Source organism: Drosophila ananassae, chromosome 2L, assembly GCF_017639315.1.
Source record: "Drosophila ananassae strain 14024-0371.13 chromosome 2L, ASM1763931v2, whole genome shotgun sequence".
Taxonomy (NCBI): domain Eukaryota; kingdom Metazoa; phylum Arthropoda; class Insecta; order Diptera; family Drosophilidae; genus Drosophila; species Drosophila ananassae.
In genome coordinates, this window is record NC_057927.1 from 18,724,259 (window position 1) to 18,748,627 (window position 24,369).

The 24,369-nt window shown below is 45.0% G+C and overlaps 8 protein-coding genes across 15 annotated transcripts; 3 read left to right on the forward strand and 5 right to left on the reverse strand.

The window, feature by feature from the left end:
* Positions 1 to 9,123, reverse strand: LOC6499137 (RB1-inducible coiled-coil protein 1). Of its 3 annotated transcripts, none has more exons than XM_014910434.3 (5): positions 8,262 to 9,123; positions 2,616 to 5,621; positions 2,209 to 2,554; positions 2,049 to 2,148; positions 1 to 1,941 (listed from the first exon to the last, which is right to left on the reverse strand). In XM_014910434.3, the coding sequence occupies exons 2-5, from the start codon at positions 5,453 to 5,455 to the stop codon at positions 1,163 to 1,165; spliced, it is 4,065 nt and encodes a 1,354-aa protein (XP_014765920.1). In that variant the 5' UTR covers positions 5,456 to 5,621; positions 8,262 to 9,123; the 3' UTR covers positions 1 to 1,162. The 3 variants fall into 3 exon arrangements, with proteins under 3 accessions (XP_014765920.1, XP_032309931.1, XP_001955228.1); XM_032454040.2 differs by lacking the exon at positions 8,262 to 9,123 and adding an exon at positions 6,237 to 6,357; XM_001955192.4 differs by lacking the exon at positions 8,262 to 9,123 and adding an exon at positions 5,689 to 5,913.
* A 186-nt stretch (positions 9,124 to 9,309) lies between these two features.
* LOC6501426 (A-kinase anchor protein 17A) lies at positions 9,310 to 12,898 on the forward strand. 5 transcript variants are annotated; one of them, XM_014911551.3, is made up of 8 exons: positions 9,313 to 9,971; positions 10,031 to 10,491; positions 10,549 to 10,806; positions 11,099 to 11,306; positions 11,362 to 12,005; positions 12,066 to 12,125; positions 12,175 to 12,264; positions 12,402 to 12,898. In XM_014911551.3, exons 1-8 carry the CDS (start codon positions 9,771 to 9,773, stop codon positions 12,835 to 12,837), a joined length of 2,358 nt encoding a protein of 785 aa, XP_014767037.1. In that variant the 5' UTR covers positions 9,313 to 9,770; the 3' UTR covers positions 12,838 to 12,898. The 5 variants fall into 5 exon arrangements, with proteins under 5 accessions (XP_014767036.1, XP_014767037.1, XP_001955229.1 ...); XM_001955193.4 differs by having other exon boundaries at positions 12,193 to 12,264; XM_044714151.1 differs by lacking the exons at positions 9,313 to 9,971; positions 10,031 to 10,491 and having other exon boundaries at positions 10,664 to 10,806; positions 11,010 to 11,306.
* A 232-nt stretch (positions 12,899 to 13,130) lies between these two features.
* Positions 13,131 to 17,676, reverse strand: LOC6499136 (pre-mRNA 3' end processing protein WDR33). The gene is made up of 9 exons (XM_001955194.4): positions 17,497 to 17,676; positions 17,037 to 17,396; positions 16,632 to 16,901; positions 16,421 to 16,572; positions 15,348 to 15,445; positions 15,155 to 15,281; positions 14,858 to 15,091; positions 14,585 to 14,796; positions 13,131 to 14,521 (listed from the first exon to the last, which is right to left on the reverse strand). The coding sequence occupies exons 2-9, from the start codon at positions 17,325 to 17,327 to the stop codon at positions 13,407 to 13,409; spliced, it is 2,499 nt and encodes an 832-aa protein (XP_001955230.1). The 5' UTR covers positions 17,328 to 17,396; positions 17,497 to 17,676; the 3' UTR covers positions 13,131 to 13,406.
* Positions 17,677 to 17,757: 81 nt separating this feature from the next.
* On the forward strand, positions 17,758 to 18,816 carry LOC6501427 (glucose 1-dehydrogenase). The gene has a single exon (XM_001955195.4). The coding sequence runs from the start codon at positions 17,937 to 17,939 to the stop codon at positions 18,705 to 18,707; it is 771 nt and encodes a 256-aa protein (XP_001955231.1). The 5' UTR covers positions 17,758 to 17,936; the 3' UTR covers positions 18,708 to 18,816.
* A 231-nt stretch (positions 18,817 to 19,047) lies between these two features.
* Positions 19,048 to 20,133, forward strand: LOC6501428 (3-oxoacyl-[acyl-carrier-protein] reductase FabG). Of its 2 annotated transcripts, XM_014911553.3 has the most exons (2): positions 19,048 to 19,588; positions 19,651 to 19,817. In XM_014911553.3, the coding sequence occupies exons 1-2, from the start codon at positions 19,048 to 19,050 to the stop codon at positions 19,665 to 19,667; spliced, it is 558 nt and encodes a 185-aa protein (XP_014767039.1). In that variant the 3' UTR covers positions 19,668 to 19,817. The 2 variants fall into 2 exon arrangements, with proteins under 2 accessions (XP_014767039.1, XP_001955232.1); XM_001955196.4 differs by having other exon boundaries at positions 19,048 to 20,133.
* Positions 20,134 to 20,209: 76 nt separating this feature from the next.
* Positions 20,210 to 21,148, reverse strand: LOC6499135 (3-oxoacyl-[acyl-carrier-protein] reductase FabG). Its single transcript, XM_001955197.4, has one exon. The coding sequence runs from the start codon at positions 21,073 to 21,075 to the stop codon at positions 20,302 to 20,304; it is 774 nt and encodes a 257-aa protein (XP_001955233.1). The 5' UTR covers positions 21,076 to 21,148; the 3' UTR covers positions 20,210 to 20,301.
* A 195-nt stretch (positions 21,149 to 21,343) lies between these two features.
* On the reverse strand, positions 21,344 to 22,508 carry LOC6499134 (3-oxoacyl-[acyl-carrier-protein] reductase). Its single transcript, XM_001955198.4, has one exon. The coding sequence runs from the start codon at positions 22,345 to 22,347 to the stop codon at positions 21,574 to 21,576; it is 774 nt and encodes a 257-aa protein (XP_001955234.1). The 5' UTR covers positions 22,348 to 22,508; the 3' UTR covers positions 21,344 to 21,573.
* Positions 22,509 to 22,699: 191 nt separating this feature from the next.
* LOC6499133 (60S ribosomal protein L13a) lies at positions 22,700 to 24,237 on the reverse strand. Its single transcript, XM_001955199.4, has 3 exons — positions 24,112 to 24,237; positions 23,509 to 23,749; positions 22,700 to 23,143 (listed from the first exon to the last, which is right to left on the reverse strand). The coding sequence occupies exons 1-3, from the start codon at positions 24,130 to 24,132 to the stop codon at positions 22,788 to 22,790; spliced, it is 618 nt and encodes a 205-aa protein (XP_001955235.1). The 5' UTR covers positions 24,133 to 24,237; the 3' UTR covers positions 22,700 to 22,787.
* Positions 24,238 to 24,369: the final 132 nt, after the last annotated feature.

The window sequence follows — 24,369 nt, forward strand, 5'->3', positions numbered from 1 at the left end:
TTAGTTTTGAAATGTTTACCATTTTTATTTGATTTTTGATTTTACACTTTTTTTTGTTGTAAGCTTGACAATTTAGCGATCCGCTTTTGTTACACCTTCGTCGTTTACACGTTTCCTCATTTAAATTGTTTAAAGTATATTTAAATAATATATTTTTTATTCTATTTACACAGCGTTCAAAAAGTATCGCTCGGTAACGCATAAATCATTAAATGTTTTTATATCTATTTTGTTTTTTGTAATTTTCATGTGTTTCCTTGTTATTATTAAAGGCATAAATAACTATTCGTCGATTTCCGTACTTATTTATTTACACAAAAGTCGAAAAATCAAAATATCTTAGATATAGAGAGGCGGAGAGACAAGAAAGATTGGGTTGGATCATGGGCGGGTGGTGGCTGGGCTTGGGGAAGAGAGTGGTTTTTTAAGCTGAGCATAAAACTGTGTTCCTTGCAGGCTGAGCCCTTATAGAGTGTGTTTTTGTTTCTAAGTGGGTGGGTGGGTGGTTGTGTGTTTGTGTATGTGTGGGTGCAAACTCTTTGTGTTCTAGTCTTTTAAAAATTCCTATAAAAAATATAATTTTTACTTTCCTCATTTCAATTTTACTCGCTACGAAATAAATGTGACTTGGTAACTAATTTCTTGGCACTAAATGAAGCAAATGATAACTTTAAACCGAAAACTACCAATGTTAAATGTTAAATGTTTTATCTATAAGGTAAATTTGTTAAAGTACATTATTTTTATTTTAAATAAAAATGTTTTTAAAAAAATGTAGCGTGTATTGTTGTGTCTGTGTGTTTATGATTTTAAGTGTCCTAGTTTCTGGGTTTCAATGGGTATACAGCCCGTTCTCAAATTTGATAAGATTATATGAATATGTAGACATAGACTACATTAGAACATTCTCAGTTTCATTTTGAATATATATATTCTGCACTTGGTAAACTTTAAATTATTTAAGTATATAAATTTTCACATTTCTGTTGATGTTCTCTTCTTGTTAGTTAGTAAGTGTTGTTTTTGTGTGGGGGGTCCTGTGGCTTATTTTTAGTTTAGGGACTCGGAGGCCGGTAGCTGTGGTTCCTACATAGAGTTAAAGTTTTAGCCTAGATACACACTTCATATATATGCATATATAGTAAGTGGTTATATGTTAGTCCTATTCAGAAATGGGAAAATCATCATTATCGGCATCGCCGTCATCCTTGCCCTCCAACGATCTGTACTCGTCAGAGTCCTCGCTTATGGCGGTTGTACCAATCGACATTGGTAGCATCTCGGCTGTGCTAATAATTGGCTCCGTATCTAAGCTGGCTAGGATGCTAGCACTACTAGTTATTGCTGGTACTTCTAGGGGATTCTGGGGCACGTAGATGGTGATCGGTTCCGGTTGCGGTTCCTCGGTTGGAGTTGTTTGATTGGGGTTTGATTGGGGATTTGATTCAGCCACAGGCTCTAAACTCTTCACCTCATCGCGTGGTTCCTGTTCCAATGTTTGTTGTTGTGTTATAGGTTGTGTTATTATATCAGCAGAGGCCAACAGTAGATCCAATTTAAGTTTGCTCGATGCCGTTGGCTGCTCTGTTATCACAGACTGTGCTTGAGTTGCTGCCATCACTGCAGGTGAGGGTGTCGCTGCTGGAGCCGAGGCGGCCGCTGTGGTTCTGCTTGATTCTGTTTCGCTTGCAACGGCTGTCGCTGTTGCACTTTCTGCTGCTGCTGTTGCTGTACCGCCAGCAGCACGCAACTCATCCTCCTCGCTGACGCTGATGTACCGACAACGTTCGCTGAGCAGCGAAGCCGACTCGTCATCCTCCTCGTTCACGCTGGTAATGCTCACCGTGCGCTGCTTAAAGCTCTGGTAGACACTGCTGCTGGTGCTGGGCGCATCGACAATATCTCTGGGCGACGCAATGGCTGCGGCGGCGGATGAGCTGGCTGAAAAAGGGAGAATGAAAATTACTTTTCTGCACAATGACGGCGCTAGCAGTTTGCACTTTTCTCATCAAACACGAGAAGTATAAAAGACTTTCGAACAAACTTACACTCTAAGCGCTCCCGCCGCGTTGTGTTTCGAGAGGGCAATGGCGCCAGTTTGATGCGATAGAACTTCGAGCCCCTGCTGACCCGATAGCGATTGTCGTCCTATAACACAAGGATAAACAATTAAAGAATAGCTCCATCATATTAACAAAAAACTCTTACCTTTCGCGCCTGGCAGTACTCCTTGTCGATGACCCGGCCAATAGCGTAGTAGGGCAACGGGATTTGATTGATCTCTGCCACGGGTAGCGAGGAGTCGCCGGCTCCAGCTATCGCCGGAAGGGAAGTCAGCGGAGGAGTCAACTGAAGGGCCGCCAAACTCTCGGCGTGCACGAAGTACAGGGTAAGCGAGTCCTGCACCACCATGAACTGCCCGTGCCGCATGCTCCACACTACGAACACCAGGTCGCCGCGAGCACATCCCTCCAAGGCAATGACCCGGTGGTTAGAGATACCGCTGGAGCGGGAGCGGGTCATGGTGGCGCCCAAGTTTAGATCGTAGGCAGAGCTAAATAATAACAAATTTATTAGAAAAAAAATTATAGAATAATCCAAGAATTCATGTTTACCTCCTCATGGCCGCGACACTAGTTTCCATTTCAATGCGACGACTCTTCTCCTGGCTGAGCTCCTCTTCCAAGCGACACTTGTCCTTGTTGAGATAGTCGATCTTCTCCTTGAGCCAACTGTTGCCGTCCTCGTTGGTGATCATCTCCAGACGCGTCTTCAGCTGGAACGTGTCCTGGGTGAGGATCTTATTCTGTTCGCGTAACTGGTCCAGCTGCCGTTCCTTATCCGCCAGCATCTCCTTCAGGATGCCCACATTGGCCATCACAGAATCAGAGTTAAGACGCGATTGCCACAAAGATCGTTCAGACTCCACGGCCTCTATGATTTCGCGATCCCTTTGAGCGAGTAGCTCCTGGCGCTGCTGAGCCAGCAGATGGTCCACGTCCACACTGGTGCTGACCACACTAGCGCTGCTCGTCGGCCGCTCGATCTTCTCCAGGCTGGTGTCCGAGGGCGAACGTTCCATGGAAGTCATAAGCTTGAAGCGGCAGCGCAGCGACTCCAGCTCCGTTTTGTGTTCGTGAATGAGCTGCTCCCGGGCCTGGGCCACTGCCGCCTGCTTCTCCTGTTCCGCCAATTCCAGTTTCAGTCGAAGCTCGTCCAACTGCTCCTGGGCTCGCAGCTCACGCTCCTCGCACTGCATCCTCAAGACGTTCCACTTGTCCTGCAGATGATGCAGCTCAGACTGAAGTTCGTCCTGGTAGTTGGCCGCATCGCTTCGGAACACCCCCAGATTGTACCGAGCCTCCTTTAGACAAGCCTTTGCCAGTTTGGACATGTCCTCCATGGCGCCACGCATCCTCTGCATACTGCCCCCGTTCTCCTCGGTCAAGGTGCCAGCACTGAGCATCAGCAGCTGGTCCGTGGCCGTACTGCGTGCTACTTGCTCCACCAAACTGCCAGACATGGAGGTGGCTACGCACCTGGACGTGCTGCTGAGCTTCTCGAACTCTGTTTCCGTGTCCGTTTCACAATCAGAGGCAGCTGCCTGGGCCTGTAACTCAGCCAAGCGAGGTGCCAACAGCGGGGCGTCCTGGTCCTGTTCCTGTTCCGGAACCTGGGCTGAGTCCTGATTCCGTTCCCGGTGGACAAAGAAGTCTATCACAGTCTGCATGTCAGGCAGCTGCAGTTGGGCAGCCATTTCGGGCAACTGCGAGGAGAGCAGCTCCATGTCCGAGCGATTCAGCGGCGGTAGGCCGGTGTCGAAGCTGAGAGGATGCTCGTTCGCAAAGGCGGGCGGCATGTCCCCCATGCCGGGAAACAAAATGTTAAGGAAATGGCCCTCGAATCGTTCATTGAATTCACGCCTCCTTCTTAACTCCTCGGTGTGAATCCGGTCGAAGTCGATGGAGAGCCGAGTGGCCCACTGGCGGAACTCATCGGAGAAGATCTTCCGGCGGACCACTTCTGCCACAGCGTCCACGTATATGCTCGGCGCTCGGTGGATCTGTTCGATGATGCAGATGTGCCGCTCGGCTCTCTTCAAGAAACGATGGTTGAACAGCAGCCGGTTGTCGAACTCGCTCATTCCGTTCTCAACCAACACTATCCGTCGCAGACGCGTATGGAGATTCCTACCCAGCTCCTCTTTGGAGTTGGCAATGCAGCGACAGAGCTCGCGGATCTTAATGTGGTTTTCCAACATCGCCTGTATCTGCGAGCGGTGCGACAGACAGAGATCGGGCAGGACGGAGTTGTCGCGGACATTCTGGGCCCGCGCATCGTTGTGGAGCAAAGCGAGAGCCTGCTCCTTCTGCTCCTTAACCTTATCCTCAATGCGGACCTTAAACTCCTCCAGTTTGCACAGCCGGTCGCCCAATCCCTTGATCTCCTTGACGTCGCCCTGGTTCGCAATCTTGATTATTTGCTTGACCTCCTCCTTCAGCACCTCGTAAATATTCGCATTGAATGTATCCAGCCCCTGGATGCACTCGTCCGACATAAGCTGCAGGGCGCCGTGGTTGCCCTTCGAGCTGATCCATTGCAGCAGATTGAGGTTGTGCCGCCGGGCCAGCGATGTGCTGCTGGTTGAGGTTTGAGAAACGCGTTCTTGCTGATCCGAAGACTCCGGCGGCGTGTCCTCATCGCCCATCTTGAGCTTCTTGTTTGGGGAATCGGCCTGCGAGGACTCGGAAAGCGACTGTTGCGGCTGCTGTTGCGTGGCAAACACATCGTCATTGTCCAGCAGCTCATCGAAGCCATGGAAATCAGCCTCGGCCAGGGACATCAGTGCCGGAAGTATGGGAATCTTTGCCAGCTGTTTGAGATCTTCGGAGAAATTCTGCAACAGTTTCAGGTAGCTCTCCCGCTTTTCCAAATGCCGCTCAAAGGCCAAGCTGAATTTGTGGAAGCGCATCTTGAACTCGTTCGTCAGATCCTCCATATTGGCCACCACGGCGCACCAGCCCTGTTGCTGGAGGTGCTGCTCGTGGACCAGACTCACGCACAGTTTCAGCTCCTTGCGCGCCAGCTCGCTCATTTGCTGCGCCAGCTGCGCCCGCAGGCGTACTGCCTCCAGAGACGGCGGCAGTCGATGGCTCTCCTCCACCTGTCGGCGCAGCTCCGCGTCTGCATCCGAATTGGGTATCGTCGGAGCTATTCGCTCGTCGCCTGTGAGGAACATGTAGATGGGATTGTTGTCCGTGCCCGCCGAGTAGCACGACACCTGGGTGGCGTGCGTCAACATCGCGCCGCCACTCACCAGCAATACAATATTGGAGGCGGGGATTCCATGCAGCCTCTGTATGGTCTCCTTTAGATTCTCCACCGACTGCAGGGCCACGTTCATGTCGAAGGTCAGCATACGGCCGACATCCACATGGAACACGTACAGCATCATGGAGCCGTTGGTGATGCTCGCCTCCTCCTACTGATCCACTCCTCCTCCTCCTCCGTCTGGTTCTGTCTTCTCACTTATGGTTTGGCAGTGCTTCAGACGTTTCAGTTGTGTTCCCTCATCGGTACGTGTGCTTGTACTTGCGGGTGTTTCGGTTTTAAATGTAAGGCTGAAAGATGAGAGATATGAGAACGGATTAGCAGAGATTCACATACTGGCCATTGAGGGGGTGCTACCACAATTCCAAGTCATCAGTCGCACCTACTCCTAATCGGTCTCTTGCAATCACAATTATTTAATTTTAATTCGATTCGATTGAGATTAGCTCACGAGCTCTTCGCATGGCTATTTTTAAGCCTTTGGCTCTGGCCATTGACGGGATCTGTGCCGCTTTTCAACAGCTGTTAGACAATCTGTCGCAGCTACTGTTTATGCTGAGGGTGGGGGGCAAGCATGAGCACGAGAGACCCACTAGGGGAGGTGGGGGTTCAAATGTTAATGACTAACTGGGCCATTTCCAAGTCGCAATAAAAAATAGCGGAGCGAGCATGTGTACAGACGCTTATTTAATTTTATTTTTATAATTTTGTTTACAGTTTCGTCTAGCAGGGCTTGTGTAAAGCATTTGTAGCGATAAGACGCATTACAGGAAGGAGGAGGAAAGAGTAGACGCGCCACAGCCGCAGAACTAAAACTTAGCACACGCGCACTCTACTATTTTTTATTACTATTCTATTTTTTGCAATCTGTAAACAGCGACGCCGAGAACGTGTTATCAACGCACCTTGATTCGTATTTAAACACGTCTAGACTAGCGGGCGGATCGAAAACAAATGAGCTAAGCAAACCCAGAGCGCCCCAGAGACGCCGCGAGAGTGCTGAGAGGCGAGATCGGGTCCGAGGGAGAGCGCCACACGTGTGAGATCTAGAGTTGCTCACATTCCAGCTAGTTAGGAGCCAAAAGTGGGCTATTTTCCAGGTAGAATTTCTAAGCACATTTTCTTATGATCTGGCGTGGATTATAAAATTTTGCGCTTTTCGCTAAACACTTCAGGTAGGATTCAAATCCGCTGGGATCAGATCAGTGAGGAGGAATGGGAGAGAGTCGAACTGCTGCGCATGTTCAATGCCAACACCGACTGCTACGTCGGCAGCGGCGACGACGCCGACGCAGTCGGTTTACCTGACTTCTCGGTCCTTTTTATACCTAAACGAATTTCATCAATTTATAAAATAAAACTTGAATATTTCCAAGACCCGGGACATTACACTGCAGAGACATATGTACATATGTGTTTCTAAAAATTTTCCATAGTTGACAGACACGTGTAACGCTTCTAGGTAGGTGTAGTGTTAGGCTGACGAAATACCAGGAACAATTAAATAGAGTCCAGGAGCCCTAGGGAAAATACCCTGCTAACTACTATTTACTTGGGAAATTGATGAAATAACCCGCGACACGGATAGATAGAAATCACAAATCATGTCGATTAGTCATCAATGACTCTGTTGCAGTGCAATAATCCGAGTTCGCTTTCTTCGTCCTCCCGAATATAATCACGATAGCGGGTGAGCCCCGCACTGATAAGATTTTATCAGCACGTTTGAGCGAAAACAAGTACATATTTCAGTAGTAATACATACAGTATTTTGATGCTTAGATGATATGCGTTTATATTCTTGATGTTTTGGAAGGGGAATCTTTTTAAGACACATTGTAGTAAGACCTATAGAAAGTCAGCAACTAGTAATTATTTGTAAGCCTTAGGCTTTTAGCAAATATTGTGGTTAAAGGGCAGCAGTGGGTTACGTCATTGCATCTGGGAGTGGGAAGAGATGGTAATGTACTCTGAGGAGGACATGGATCAGCCCTGAACCCAAATGGTAACAGATTACAGAATATCGGCTGTTCTGCCCAGCTACTGTCAGAGTTTATCAGCTCTTGTTGTGTTCTTCTTCAATGTGGGGGGCAGAAAAACACTTTCACACAGGGAGAGAGAGTGCTACGGACAGCCGGTAAGGGGGGCAGTCTAACTGCAGTGAAATGCTATTTTGTGCGGCTAAGAGCCTTATTACCTCTATTTATTTGATGGAAAAGGGGGTTATACGTATTTGGATACACGGTGACTCACAAGAACCTCCAAATGCCTTTGTTTACAAGTTAAACTGGCAAGTAAATATGTTGAGAGCGAGAAGTAAGTAGAGAGAAAACAAAATAAAAGAACGATAAACAAATTAAGCGGAGTCACTTCAAAAAACAACTGCAAAATCAAGCAGCAAGAAAACAAAAACGCACGATCAGCTGATTCTGCAGCTGCAATATCGATATTCGATAATCCAAGCCGAGTTGCAACTCATTCTCCGCTTTCTTTCCTATTCTCTTCTCCCTCGCACTCAGCTGTGCGTTTGTTTTTATTTTCTTTTTGCACCTCGTAAGCGCAGGTAACGGTTGAGAGGAAGGAGAGCTTCATCGGATGACAAACAAAAACAGATATTCTTGTAAAATATGTAAATTATGGCAATTAATTGCAATTTGGCTCAAACGGACGCACATATTACAACAATGCGCGAGGGTTGCTGACGTTCAAAAAAAGAAAATGGCAGCAGGTGTTGTTATAAGCAAACTACATATAGTGGTGCATGGCAGGAGCAGGGGCAGGGCAGAAGGGTGCATAATGAACGGGGGGAGGTGGGAGAAATTTATGCAGTAAAAAGGGCGTCGTCGTTGTCGTCGTCGTCAGTCCCCACTGTATTAGTGCACAAAAGTAAAACTAACGGTTAATTAAAACCATACCCCACTCACACTCACCTTATAATCTTTAATCAATTTTCACAATGGTGCGCCAGTGTGCGGGTCTTTTGAGTGTTGTTTCAGTGTTCGTGTGTTTTGGTTTTAATCAATTGTAAACGGGCACGAACACAGGCGCTGCAAATTATTTTACATCAGCTGTGGGGCTGTATCTAACTGTGATTGTGTTTGTGTGTGCTGTATGTTTTTATTTGCCAGCTTCAACAACAACAAAAACAGCGCCCCCTCCTCTGGCTCTTTATTTTTACCCCTATGTTCCTTTTCTTTCAACGCGCCACTCTTGTTTTATTTTCCTTTTTGCCTTCCACGATTTTCTTATTTATTTTTTCTCTTTTATTTGGATCGTGCTGCTTCTTCTTCCGCCTGCTTATTACTTATTACTTATTACTTTAAAAGCTATTTTCGTTGCGTATCAAATGTGCAAGTGTGTAAAACCATTTACTCGAGTTCCTGTTGTTCGAGCAAATATATATTTCCCATATTATTCGGCCTGTTTGCGATTCTTTAATTCCTCTTATTTTCGCTCTTTCGCTGTTTGCTTCCCTTCTTAATCTATTTTTCTTTGTCTATCACAATTGCGTTGTTGTTGCTGCTGCTGCTTGTTGTTGTTGGCAGTTTTTATTTCGCGTCACTTTTTAGCCATTTACACGAAGCTGGCGTTAGCGCCGTAGGGGTTTTTGATAAAGTATAATTTCACTCGCGCATATTGTTGCTTTCCTTAGGTTTCTAATTTAATTAAATTGTATAAAAATGAAATAACGCACTTCGTTCTCACTTTTTGTCTTTGCTTATGCCTCGCGATGTGAGAATGACAACAGTTTTTCAAGTCGATATCGATAGCGGTAGCGGTGGTAGGCTTAAGAATATTCACAACCTGTGACTTAAATTGCTATCAGTTTCCTAATTATAATAAAATCTAGGGTGTGTGTGTACAAGTAAAATTTTTTCTAATAACAATTATTCTATTAGTATTTGCTCCAACTAACATATGTTTGTTATTTACTAACAATTATTTAGATTTGGCTGTTTGTTTTCATGCCTCTAAGAAGGTTTTTACCATCTCTAGTCGATTTTTCAAAAAAATTTCTATCGATAGTAGTCCATCTTTAGCGAAAAGTGAAAAATTATATTCCGAAAAAGTTTTTCTTTTTAGTAATTTACGCGGCACACCAAAAGTCAAAACATTTATTATACTTAAGTAGCATTTGTAGGGATCAGGGGATTGAATAGGTCACAATTCAAATCACACTTGGACTAACGTCAACCGGACGAATTCCTCAGTTGTTTTCGCACACACCCATACAAACACATTCAATGACAGGGACACGGGCGGTACCATTATTCTTTCGCATTTTCTTAGGAGTTCTTTGAGATCATATTTTAGCCTTTAGCTGCTGCCTTATACATAAAAGAAACACATATATCACTTTCTGTATTTTGCCCTCATTATATTGTATTTTGTTGCAACTGAAATTGATTTGAAAACCGACCAAACCAAACCTTTCCCAAATGATAAACATACAGACCATAGAAAATGTCACGGACTGCACGCCACTGTACCTGCCGCACAGCTTGTATCTCAAGCCTGTGGCAAAAATGCAAATCTCCGTCTCGCTGCCGCCTATTAAATCCGGCAAATCCGTATCCAACTTAGAGATAATGGACAAACTGAGCACCGAGCTCAAACCTGACAAGTTTCTGTTGCTCAAAGTGAGTTTATGCCTTTGATTTCGGGAAACAATGAATTATCTATGATTATTATTCTCTAGGTTTCAAAGAGCACTGTAAACACAATTCGCTTTGAAGCCGAATTGGATGAGCGCAAGCGGCTTAGGCTGGCCATCCAACGCCTGGATGGCATTTCACTTCGTCTCTCCGGTTTCAGCGAATCCTTTCGGATTCGTTGCACCGAATCCAAAGACGAGTTTCCCACGCGCCACGACTGGGATTCATATTTCCGCGATGCCAGGAACATGGACGAAATGAAAGCTGGCGAGCGGCCGGACACGATCCACATCAGTCATCTACCTATGCGCTGGTTCTGCCCTCGGCACTCTGAGCATGAGGAGAACGTCAAGCCCAGCGAGAGCATATTCAAGCGCATTTTTGAAAAGTTTGGACGCGTCCGAGCCGTGGACATTCCCATCTGCGATCCATACCGCAAAAGCATGCAAGCAGAAATCAGCGGAATGCGTACGTTTAGTTTCGAACAGGATGTGCTCTTCGAGGCGTAAGTTGTCAACACTCTGTTTTGAATACTTTGTATTTCAAGTTATTTGTTGTCAAGGTTTGTTCAATTCGAAGAATACTCTAGCTTCGTCCGGGCGATGGACGAGTTCAGAGGCACTAAGCTAGTCCGCAAGTTTGTGGATAAAACACAAGCCATAAACATATGCGTCAACTTTGACAAGCAGAAGCATCTGAGCGACTCGCAAATCCAGCGCAGGGACCGCATGCGAAAGAAGTGCGTTGCCAAGGCCCAGGCGGAGGACGAGGAACGGGAGAAACTTAAAAAGCAACAGGCTGACCAGCTGGAGCGTGAAAGGTTTGATTCGAGTTCTTTGGTTGGGGAATGAAAACAGTAATTGTTCCGATCCGATTATACTTTACAAAAGATATTTTAACAATCTGTCAAAATTGTATTCCATTACTGGTTTCATTTCTTGGCCCTTATAATTTATACTTTGCTTCTCACCTGGCGGCCGTTGGGCGAGGCGAGCCTTTAGCCAACCGTTCTGTATCTTCTAGACGAACAGTTAACAAATATTTATTATGCATAACAAATACATATATCAAAAGCAAAACAAAAACCCGCAAAATTGCAAAAAAAATTACAGGCAAAAGCAAGAAGAGTTGAAATTAGCGGAAGAACAAAAACAGCGTGAGCGTGAAGAAAAGCGGAAAGAAAAGCATTTGAAAAAGATCCAGGAGCGGGGTCAGGTGGAAATTTCGCAAAAAATTCGCTTGGAGGAACGCAAGCTGATGATAGCCCAACGCAAGCTGGAAAGTATTCGAACACTGGAAAAGCTTTTTGAGCGCATACAGGTTGGTGTACTCATTTATATTTAATACTATTATTACAAGTACATTTTTCTTACAGTTTAAGCAAAAGGACAAGAAAAATCGAGCCAAGCATGACGACGCCAAGGACATTCAACGGGAACGATTGGTGGAAAAGTACAAGGCGGCCACTGAAAAGCTTGTGTGCGATCAACGTAAAATTGTACAGGACATAAAGAGCAATACACCGTTGCTGGGCCTGCTCAAGAGTAAATCGAAAAAGAGTACGGCTGCCGACGCCAGCAGTGATGATGATGCGGCTGCCAGCAAGAAGCATAAGGCCACCAATGGGGAATCCAATGGACCGGCAGCCAGAGCTTCCCTTGCCGACGATCCCAACTCTGCGTTGAATCCCTTCAAGGCAGTGGCTGCCATGGCTGCTGGTGCAGTGCCTGGAACAGCGAACTATAATGCGGAGGCGGCCAGTGAGTGGATGAAGTCACTGCAAATGTTTGGCTACGGTCTGCCAGGAGTTTTTCCAGGCGCACTTTATCGCCCCCCTGCGCCGTTTCCCGTCTCTAGTAATTATCGCGGGTTTGCTCCGCGCCCTCGGCTTCGAGGCAGGGGTCGTGGCAGCGGCCTAAGAGGCAGCCGTTCTGGATACGACTCGTACTACAATCCCAAGCACGATCGCTACGATGATGAAGGAGATAATGGCTACTATCACAAGTCATCGCGCGGCAGGTATGAGCTTCACCCACCAGATTTAAAATTAAACATTAAATATATATGTTTTCGTTATAGAAATCGGTCGCGGTCTACATCTTCCTATTCCAGGAGTCGAAGCAGATCCCGCGGACGCCGGTAATTAATTCTTGAAATTCAAAATGAATGGATTGCATGTGTTTTATAGAATTGTTTGTCGTTCTAGGCGGTCCCAGTCGCGAAGTCCTAGTCGCAGTCGCTCTCACTACAGAAAGTCTTCATATTCATCGAGGTCGAGGTAGCGATTTTTTCTGCCTAAATCGTAAACTTTATGACTTAAATTATAGTTGGAAATATTCCTTTTAAAATATAGTTTTTCAGAAAAAATAATTCTGTTCTGAGAACTCATAAATTTCTATTTTACCTGTTTTTTAGGCGCAGTCACAGTCGGTCCCATTCACGCAGCCGCAGCAAGACACCACAACGCAAGAACCGCAAGTTGGCCTCTACTCGGCGCTCCCGCTCGAGCAGCTACTCCAGATCTCGATCCCACTCACATTCCCGCCGCGAACACCGCAGCCGCCACCGGAGTCGCACTCGCAGTCGCAGCCGTTCCCGAAGCCCCACACCGAAAAGCGTTAAATTGGAGGCGAATGAATTGGTTGCCTCTGCTGAGCATATACAGCGCACCATCGAGAAACACACCAAGGACCGGATGCGGGAGGAAGAGCGGGAAATCAAGCAGAATTTCCGCCAGCCACGGCACAACAGCCACAGCAACCACATGGACCTGCCAGACGACCACGAAGATAAAAATGATCGACATGATGGCAGCAAGCGCAGTAGCCGTCGCAACTCACTGGCTGCCTGAAACATATTTTTTAGTTTAGCTGTTAGTAGTTCCACAAATAAAAGTTTTAAGTTATTCTGCAGAAGTTTTATCTTATCATATATATTGTAGAGAAAAGGAGTTCCATATTTAGGTTTTGATGGCAAATAACTATTTAAATGACATGATTTTTGGCCATCGAATTTTTTAACGAACGGAAAACCGAACTAATTCAAAACATAACAAAAATTGTAAATAGAGAACTAAAATGTATTCATAAATCTAAAAAGACTCCCAAAGTTGAAATGAATTGCATTCCGCATACGCGATGCTTATTGGGGTTTTATCCATTTTAAATTTTTTAATAATTCTAGTTAAAAAAGCATTTTTGAATTACATTGGGTTGAAATATCCGCAGGGATGAGAAACTAGTTCCCCCCAAAAATAATTCCCTTTACTATTTTACAATTGCTATTTGCTTTTGGGTCATTTTAAAACAATATTAATGTAAAAAGTTAAAAAGCAAGACTCCTAAAAAGAGATGGGGTCAACGACGGGAAGCGGCTTAAAACTGAAGAATGTGTGAATGTACTTTCGTGGTGGGATTGCCATTAGTAGCGTCTGTTGTTGTTGTTGCGACCGCGATTTCTACCATTTCCACCGTTTCCGCCACCACCAGGCGGTGCTCCGTTTCCGCCGCCTCCGACATTTCCACCACCGTTACCAACAGGGCCGGAATTGTTGTTGCCACGCCTCCGACGTTGACCTCCCGGGCCTCCATTGTTTCCACCTCTTTGGAAATCACGATCGCGATCATTAAAGTTATCAGGACCATTATTCCCGAAGCCATTCGAGTTTGGATTGGAGTTTCCATTGTTAGACCATGGTGCGTTGGATGCCCATGGATTGGGTCTGCCTCCGGATTGGTCCCACTCTCGCTCATGCTCTCTATTGTCACGATCCCATTCCCTCTCCCGGGGTCGCTCCCGTTCTCCCTCTCGTTCCCTTTCCATTTGCTCCGGTGGCGCCTCTTCCACAAACTCCGTTTTTGGTTGCTGGGCCTTCACAGTTACCAGAGATTGCAAAAAGGGTTTCTTCAGAAGCAGCAGTTCTCTTACAGACACCAACTGGGCATTGTGTTGCCGGGGTTCAAAGCGGGACTTCTTGGTGGGTGGGGAAACCACATCTCCACGCGCTTCCACGGTGGGCGAGACGGATCTTGAGCGATCTTTCAAAGGTATCACATCGTTTAGTTCTTCAAGCTTGCCGGCATCTAGATACTTGTTAAGAAAGTCGGGCCCTTGGCGAATGGCGGCCATGAGCCGGGAGTCGGGATGTACTCTAATAAACCGATTGTACACAAAAACTCCAACTATTGTCTGGGGGTCAAGGCCGTTCAACATGCCACTGGCTACGATGCCTTCGAGTGTGTTTTCGCTAATCTGTTGCTGGTTCAGGCCGCTCGTGGAGTCTTTGGCTTCTCGGGCAGCCAACTCGTCGTGAATACTGAGCACGCTGGGATCATCCGCTCGCCGTGGACCCGCCCATTGCACTTGAAAATTTCGCGGAATGGGCTTACTGTATGGAACCTTCTTCTCCCGGTCCCGATCAGCGGCAGATCTGCTTGGATCAAGATCAAGACCGGGAATAAAGCCTTTGTCTGCGGTTAGACTCTCTGTGAATTCCACACGGTCCTCAGGACCCATTCCAGGGATGACAGCGTCATCTAAAACAAAAAAAAAAAAACACTATAAATATGGATATTGGGTTAATGGATGATAAAGCGTACCATATTCGCATTCGTCCAAAGCTGCCAAGCTGGCCGGCAAAGTGTTCAAATTGTATTTATCTCTCATCAAATCTCCTGGACGGTTTCGGGTCCAGAACTTGATCGTATGATCATTAGAGCCCGAGCACAGAATATGGCCCAACGGATGCCAAGCTAAAGTCCATACTATGCTATCATGCGCCGTTTCGACACAACCAATCTCCTTATCCGTCCTAAAATGAAGAAAGACATGATGTGAGGAATATTTTAGATTTAGGCAGTTTAAGAACTCACCCAACATTCCAAAAAAGTATGGAACCATCGGAGCCGCCAGAGCAGAACAGTCCCTCGTGTATAGGATGCCAGGACACAGAGCTGGCTTCTTTTTTATGGCCACGGAAGACTTGCACCTCCTCCCGCAAATTGCGAATATCGAACAGCTTGAGCAGATGATCCCTGGAAGCAGTAACTAGCCAGTTCCCGTTGTCGTTCCACTTTAAGTCCATGACGGTGGATTTGTGGGCATGCCTGAAGATTTTAAGGTTAGCAATATAAGTATAAAATGGTTCTAAATAAGTTTTCAGTACGTACAACGTAGCCAAGGCGATGCCACTCTTTGGATCCCAAATCTTAATGGGCTGTTGGTTATCTTTGCTTCCGCTCACGATCATTCCCTTGTGGGGATGCCAGTGCACACACTTCACGTCAGCTCCATGGCCTAATCAAATCAATATTATTATTAACATAAATTAAATTATTTTCCGAGTTATCTATGAAAACTTACCTCGAAGGACTCGCTCTTCTTGACAGCGCATAAAGTCCCAAATCCTCAGGGTTCCGTCATCGCTGCCGCTGACAAACTTGCTGTCCGTGGGGCTGAAACTGCGTTTTTTGGATTGCATTGGATAATGGTTAGAACGTAACGAAACACGGATTGAGTGGTGATTATGAATGTGGATATGAATTGTTAGTATGTGAATAAAAATATAAAATAATCTATCGAGCATCACATAGGTCTGCACAGGTTGAACCAAATTGTTTCTAATATTATTTTATTGTGACAATTAAAAAGTGCAATATGCCATTTTGAAAATAAAAGAAATGAAAAGCGAATTAAATAAAATATGTATAATTAGAATAGGGATTCAATTGCATCCTTTGAAACAATTTACTTTATTTTCTCTGTGGCTCAGTGTAGTGGTTTTAATTTTTGAAGGAATAGTATCTAATAGATACGACCGCTAGATTACCCATTCGCCGAAATAGATCGCCAGGACTGAGAAAGAAAACACTCGAACCCCCGAATTTTCGAACAGTGCGATGCATTGCGTTTTATTTTATTGTTTATGTTGTGGCCGCGTAAATAAAATGGTGCAGTTTTTTATTTTTATCTTAGTCAGTGGTATTTATTGTTCGATTTTGATCAGTTATGCATTTGTATCATTTCGGTTTGTCTTTTTTTTATTACTTCTTATTTTTAATGATATATCACAGAAGAAAGTAAGTCTTACAACATATGAGGGACTTTTTGTACTAAAAAGAGATCTGAAGACCTAAAATGCCAAGCGAAGGCCCAGGAAGTAACTGAAAACTAATCTGTTGGTGGCTTGTTGCTGAATTGACGGCTTTATTGATTGTAATTGCAACAGCCCTGAAATGAACCGATCCACTAAACTAGCTAGAAAACCAATTACACCCCAAACTAATAGACCTACGGAAGCAATGCGAACTAGTCTCTCGATTCGGTTGGGGTTCTGGCTTTCCTCTTGTTTTTGTCTTTGGCTGTGACTTGTTTGACTTTCGTCGTCGGCTACAAAATGGTAAATACAATTGACAATTGCAATCAAATGGCTATACCTTATTCCCCTAATCGCCTCCTTGTGGGCCTGGTACATCTTCACGTTGTTCATGTTGGACTGCCAGTACTTGACGTAGCCGCCGTGATCACCGGTCACCATCCAGCTGTCATTGTGCGACCAGACCATCGTTCGTACAGAGATATCGTGGGCCTATGAATATTGGCTTGAGAAAGTGACTCATTTAATATACTTTATTCAGTGAAACTAACCTGTAGAATAGTCTCAAAATTAAAGGTCAGACCATTCCAAAGCGTAAACTCCCCGGAACTAGCCCCTGTGACCAATCTCCGACCTTCAGGCGTCCAGGCCAGGGTGAAAATGGGGCATCGCATTTTATTTGTTGCAGTCTTTACAAATCTCGTAGTTACAGCATTGGAAGGGTTGTCCAGATAGCTTGAGGGAGGCAACATTTGAGGCACGTAGATGCTATCGGGCTGCAAAGCCAATCGGTCTCTGTGATCCCGCTGCCACAGTCGATTCTGTAAGATTCAAAACATTATACATTAAACTATTTAATCCCATATACAACTGGAAAATCTCATTGAATTTCGAAGAAACAAATATATCAAATAACACAAACCAAATTTATAGCATAATTGAGAGCAAAAAGTCACCTCTAAGGCCTTAATAATGGAAGCGTTGTAGTCGACAGTCTTTCGCATCACACTTTTTCTTAGCCGCTTGCCATCAAAGTCGTCCTGGGACATTCCAAAGGGCCGCTGAAATCCTCCCGGCATAAAGGGTTTGAACTGATTGTAGCCATGCTTTCCTGAGCCGTGGTGCTGGTGGTTGTAGTGGTGCCTATAGTGCTGCCCGCCCCCCGACGGCGGTGGCTGCGACGTGTAATTGGTCGCCAGCGCCGACGGTGCCGTCAGCAATTGTGGTGGGGGCTGGGACACGTCCATGTCTATAAAACTAGAGTAGGCTAGCTGGCGCTCCGTTGAACCTGCCTTATGGTCTTTTTTCTTCTGCGTCTGCAAAAAAATTTTTTTTTTTCACAGATAGACGCACACAGTTGCAAATATAATTTCCTGGTTAGTTTAGGTGGCGCTTGTGATTTGAGAGCTTACTCACTTTTTACCCTATGTTTCTTGCATTTGCTAAATACTTATTTTTAAAATCCTGGCGTACAATATTAAGTAAAAGCGTTGAAATTATCAGTAACTTTCGTTGGACAACGCGAATTTGTGACCATTCACAGTGAAAGTCAAACCAGCGCGTGCCGCTTGTGCAAAATCGATAAGAACTATCGATAAGAAATATTAAAAGGGGGGTCCCTTAAACTTTTTATTTAATTTTTATTTATTAAATTTAATTTCTAATAATATTTATTATTAAAATGAATAAGTTCAATTCTTCGTTTTTTATAAATTAAAAACAAATAACATCTATCGAATTTTTATTTTTAGCTTATCTCTCTTATCAATTTTTTCCGGCTAGAATACCCCCAATTAAATCATTAAGATGCGCAGTTGGCTTGGGACCTTCAGATTATCTTACATAATTTCTCCACCATGAATTTCGCCGGTAAGGTTGTTTTAATTACGGGAGCCAGTTCTGGAATTGGAGCCGCCACTGCCATTAAGTTTGCCAAATATGGAGCATGCCTGGCGCTAAATGGACGGAATGTGGAGAACCTGAAGAAGGTTGCAGCCGAATGCTCCAAAGTAGCCGAATCCTCTCCAGCCCTAGTCGTGGGCGACATCGCCAAAGAGGCGGATACCAAGCGGATCTGGGAAGAGACCCTCCAAAAGTATGGAAAACTTGACGTGCTGGTCAACAACGCCGGAATCATTGAGACGGGCACCATTGAGAATACGAGTTTGGAACAGTATGATCGAGTGATGAACACCAATCTGCGGGCCATCTATCATCTCACCATGCTAGCCACCCCAGAACTAATCAAATCCAAGGGCAATATAGTTAACGTGTCCAGCGTAAATGGAATTCGCTCTTTTCCTGGTGTCCTGGCCTACAACATCTCAAAAATGGGCGTGGATCAGTTCACCCGATGTGTGGCCTTGGAGTTAGCCAGTAAGGGAGTACGAGTAAACTGCGTTAACCCCGGTGTGACTGTCACCAATCTTCACTCCCGCGGAGGCATGGATCCGGAAACATACAAGAAGTTCCTGGAGCACTCCAAAACCACCCACGCTCTTGGCCGTCCAGGGGATGTCAATGAGGTGGCAGCTGCCATAGCTTTCCTTGCCAGCGAGGAGGCTAGCTTTAGCACTGGAGTCAGTCTACCCGTAGATGGCGGCCGTCATGCCATGTGTCCCCGCTAAGAACAATGAAACGAAACTTTCCCGATTCAAATGCATTTAATAGTCGTTATTTTTTAAACTTTATATTTTCTTTTAATTTGTATACTAAATTAAAAACGAGACAGAAAAAGCTCTTGTTGGTCATAGCGATAGTCACTGTACGGTTTTCTCAAGAAGAAATACGTTAAAACTTTTAACTTAAAAGTCAATATTTTTAAAATTTAAACACAATGATCATTATTAACTAATATTTGACTAATCTAATGTCACATTTAACAAACCCTTTTCAAAATTTCCTGTCTGATGTAGTTTTTGTTTTCTGTAAATTTTCTACTTCAAAAATTTTGATAAAATCGGTTCGATGGGCAACAAGGGCAAGATGGTTATGGACTTCACCGGCAAGGTGGTTCTCATCACCGGCGCAGCCTCTGGGATTGGGTTAGCTACGGCGAAAATGTTTTCTCAGCTGGGGGCTTGTCTGACTCTTGTGGATCAAGACGAGAAAGGCCTTATGAGCATTCTAAAAAAATGTCTAAATATTGGATACGAGCCGTTTGGTATTTGCGGGGATTTGCTCGTACCGGAGGAGGTCGAGTGCGTTGCCCAGAAGACCAAAGAACGCTTTGGCGGCAAACTGGATGTACTGGTCAATGGTGCGGGTATCATGCATGAGGGCACTTTGCAGAGCACAGAGCTGGCATGCTTCTCTCATGTCATGAATACCAATGTCACATCAGCGTTCTACCTGTCGAAGCTTCTGCTTCCCCAGTTGCTCCGATCCAAAGGGTGCATAGTCAATGTGTCCGGTGTCTGTGGGCTCCGGACTTTCCCCGATAGATTATCGTACAATATGTCCAAGGCGGCATTGGACCAGTTTACCAAGTCCATGGCTCTGGATTTTGGTAAGAATGGTCTTCGGGTGAATGCTGTTAACCCTGGGTTCATTCGCACAAATCTTCACAAGGCCTCTGGGATGGATGACGAGACCTACGCGAATATCGTAAAAAGTTCCGAAAAATCTCATGCTCTGGGCAGAATTGGAAAACCCTCGGAGGTGGCTTCTGCCATTTGTTTCTTGGCCAGTCCCCTGGCCAGTTTTGTTACGGGTGTCACGTTGCCCGTGGACGGAGGCAAGCAAGTCATGTGTCCTGTGTAACCACTTTTTCGAAAATCGACAAGTTCCTGACAGTTCAACCATTATTTATTTTTGCATTCGCCTTGTTGCACTTTGGATTCGAATTCAATTGGTCCTGATCAAGCCTCCAAATGTTTTTCAATATAATTCCACATTCGAAACTTCAACGGGATGGCTATAATCGAAAATATTCAAAAATTATTAAAACCGATTCAGTTTCAATGGAATTGTGTAGAGCTGTGGTTTAATTTAGGAGTAAAGAAATCATTTTTATAAACTTTCAAATAAAGAAACCTTGAGTTTTTTAAATTATGCGACTGGGAAAATTTTATAAAACAAAGGTTTTTGAAAAATATTCAAAATAGAGACTACAGAAAAACTAGTTTGATAATCGTTTTAGAACATGATCTATATTTTATTTTCAAATAAATGCATAGAAAGTACATAAATTGTTTCAAAATCATTATATAATTTAGGTTATTATCTAGGGCACATGGCATGACGACCTCCGTCCACGGGAAGGCTGATACCGGTACTGAAGCTGGCCTCCTCGCTGGCCAAGAAGGCTATGGCGGCGGCCACTTCCTTAACCTCTCCGGGACGTCCCAGAGCATGGGTAACTTTGGCGTGCTCCAGAAACTTGGTGTAGGCTTCGTCGTTCAAGCCGCCACGTCGCTGCAGCTCGGTAATAATCACGCCGGGATTTACGGAGTTAACCCGGACACCCTTGGGAGCCAGCTCCAGGGCAACACACCGGGTGAACTGATCAACGGCGGCTTTCGAGACATTGTAGGCCAAGACTCCGGGAAACGAGCGAATCCCATTCACACTGGACACGTTGACGATATTGCCTTTGGTCTTCACCAGTTCGGGGGTGACCAGCATCGTCAACTGGTAGATGGCGCGCACATTAGTGTTCATTAAACGATCGTACTGCTCCAGACTAGTGTTTTCAATGGTTCCCAGCTCCAGAATTCCGGCATTGTTGACCAGCACATCGATCCTTCCGTACTTTTTCAGTGTTTCAGTCACAATGCCTGCGACATCCGACTCCTTGTTCATATCAGCGGCTACCTGGAGGGCGGGTGCTCCTCCCGCTGCGACAATCTGATCCGCTGTCTCTTTGAGCTTGTCCACATTTCGGCCCACAATCGTCAAAAGACCTCCAAGTTTGGCCAGAAGGACAGCCGTGCCCGCTCCAATACCAGAACTGGCACCCGTCACAATAATAACTTTATCTTTGAAACAAGGCATGTTTGCTGGGTTCCGTGTGATGCGATCAAGAGTGGCTAAGATAGTGGCAATGACATTGGAGGCCCCACAAGTCAACAAGTTTTTGGGGGCGCAAGTCGATTACACTATCGATATAGAGGCAAACTTAAAAAGCTATATATTTCTAGCAGTTGCGAAATTCAAACTAGTTTGAGTCGTGCTTTTGGTGTTAATTAAAATGAATAAATATTTTTTGTCATTTTTTTGGTTATCTAGAACCTGATATAATTACCCATAATACATTTTGAGGTACTCTTTAGTTTCTGTTATCTATTTGATTTATATTCTATAAGTATTTTTAGATCTTGAGTCTTAATCAGTAATTAAAACTTTTTATATTTCATTCAAAAATAACTATGAGCATTATTTATAAATATTTATTGTATATTCATTCCTGTTTGATTCCACTTTCTTTTTTATTTAAAAAAAAAAAGAGATTCTTCATATGCTCCAATGATTTCCTTGCCCCAAGGTCCCAAATTAGCGTGGGCACATGGCATGGCGACCTCCGTCCACCGGCAAGCTAACACCGGTACTAAAGCTGGCAGCATCGCTGGCCAGAAAAGCAATGGCCGCAGCCACTTCCTGTACATCACCAGGACGACCCAGGGCATGGGTAACCTTGCAGTGCTCCAAGAACTTGGCATAAGTCTCCTCATCCATGCCCCCACGCTTGTGGATCTCGGTGACAATCACTCCCGGATTGACAGCATTAACGCGAACACCTTTGGAAGCCAGTTCCAAGGCCACGCAGGCTGTGAACTGGTCCACCGCTGCCTTGGATATATTGTAGGCTAGGACTCCTGGAAAAGCTCTTAGTCCGCAGACGCTGGAGACGTTGACGATGTTGCCCTTGGTTTTGATTAACTCCGGAGTGGCCAGCATGGTGAGTTGGTACAAGGAGCGCACATTTGTGTTCATAAGGCGGTCAAACTGTTCCAGGCTGGTGTTCTCAATAGAGCCGGTCTCTAGGATACCGGCATTGTTGATGAGCACATCGATGCGTCCGTACTTAGCTAAAGTGGCGGTCACTATCGCCTCTACCTCCGGTTCCTTGGTCATGTCAGCTTGTAGCTCTAGAGCAGGTGCTCCGCCGACAGTCACAATCTTGGCAGCAGTCTCCTTTAGTTTCTCCACATTCCGTCCCACGATGACCAGGAGTCCACCCAAGCTGGCCAAATGGACAGCTGCACCAGCTCCAATTCCAGAACTAGCTCCTGTCACAATAATTACTTTGTCCTTGAAAGTTGACATTTCAGGAGATGATTATGCTGCTAACGGGGGCCGGAAGAAAAAAAATGAATGGCAATGGCCCTGCTCCAAAAACAGCTGATGGATAAAAAGCTATTCCAAATCAGCTGTTCTGGAAAAGCTTCAGAGCTTCGCTAGCATAGATTTGACATGATCATAAATGCTGTTTCGATTTGAGTCTTCTATTCCTTATTTTAAGTTGGCTTCTATTCGGAGAATTACAACTGAATTGTTTGAAAAACAAATTCAGATTCCCCTAAGAGTCCTCTTTAGAGGTAATAAATGCTAGTTATTTAAGTATATAGTTCCAAATCAGTTAAATACTTGTTACAAAATTAGACCCTCTAAAGACGAATTTGTTTTTTAAACTAGATGTTGTTTTATTCTCTTTTAAAAAACTTCTACGCGTCAGCACGTATGAAATAATGCCGATGTTGTTGTCCTTAAACCTCGTAGCCGTAAGACTTGATGATCTTGTTGAAGGGCTCGGCGGCCTTGGAGATGTTCTCGCGCGCCTTGACCGTCAGCTTCTTCAGCTCGCGGTTGTGCTTGAGGGTGACACGGAGCTTGGCCTTGCGCTTGCGCTCCAGGCTCTTGATCACATCCTGGTAGTGCCATCCGACCTCGTGGGACAGGCGACCGACCTGGCAGTACTTGCGGTCGGAACGCAGGGTCAGCACACGCATGGCGATGGGCACAACGACACGGCGACGCTTGTCGTAGGGCGATGGGATGCCATCGAAGACACGCAGACGGGCAAGAGCAGCCTGGCCGCGCTTGGTCTTGTGTGGGATCATGCCTGAAAAGGAGATACATATTTTCTTATTAGTTTATGTTGAAAAAATATCCACTCCGAGAAGCATTAGTTTTAAGCATCAGTTTGGTGTTGGTTACACGGTTTCTCGTTCAAATAATGTAGGTAAGAATGTAGTAATCATCACTGAGCTCGTACAAAGTTGTTTACTGGTTTGAAAGCTTACCTAAAATAGAAAAATAAAGTAATTAGTTGGGGCATATTGAAAAGAAATTTAGTTAAGTAGTTTTAGCAGCAGATTTACTCAGTTTTGTTTTGTTTACATGGTCTCGTTCAAATAATGTAGGTAATAAGGTTTGAAAACATCACAGATTCTGCTAGACTACTGCCATTGCTGAGTAGATACGTACCTCGAACAGCCTTGTAGAAGATCCTGGAGGGGGCACGGAAGTGGAAGGGTCCACGAGCCGGGTTGACGTTGCAACGCTTGCGCAGATAGGCCAAGAACTTGATCTTGTTTCTGTAGAAGTGACCGGAAAGGTTCAGCTCCTCGCAGCGCACCACAGCGACCTTGCCGCCCTGCAACAGGTACTTGGCGACCACGGAGGCCAGACGGCCCAACAAATGGCCGCGACCATCAATAACAACGGTCTGAAAAAAAAAAGAGTCTCTTATTAAAACAGAATCCAGTTTGTGAGGTTATGTTAGCGGGAAGCGCATAAACAAATGTATGCAGAACATTTTTTCGTCTTTATTTATTTTAAAGGCAGTTATTGATTGCATTTCACTCGCAACAAGCATGCTATGTAGGCGGCCCCTGCACATTTTCACTAATGGTGCTGCTGTGGGCGCTTATGCACGTGTACCACAAGCAACTAACACTCAAAACAATAGTTTTCTCAGCTTTTGTCGCACGTCTGGGCGCCTACACGCATAGGCCACGTAGTTCTTTACACTTTGCATACATTTATTTAAGGCGCCACACACTTTATCGGCCATTTTTCGGCACTTACCCTGTTCGTTAAACCAGTCATTTTTAAGGAACCCGACGAAAAGAAGGCGGAAGTGGCGTTGACAGTTGGCAGTTGAGCGAGCAGGGTTGCTTGCGATACTTTGGCACTAGTTCGAATATTTATCGATGTTGTACATCACTATTCTTGGCTCGTTATTCAACACTGCTCTCCACCGGTCTCGAAAAACACAAAAAAATGGAGTAGTTAAAGCTTTTCGGTGTGCTTTTACCGACTTAAATTAATAATTACAAAATTACC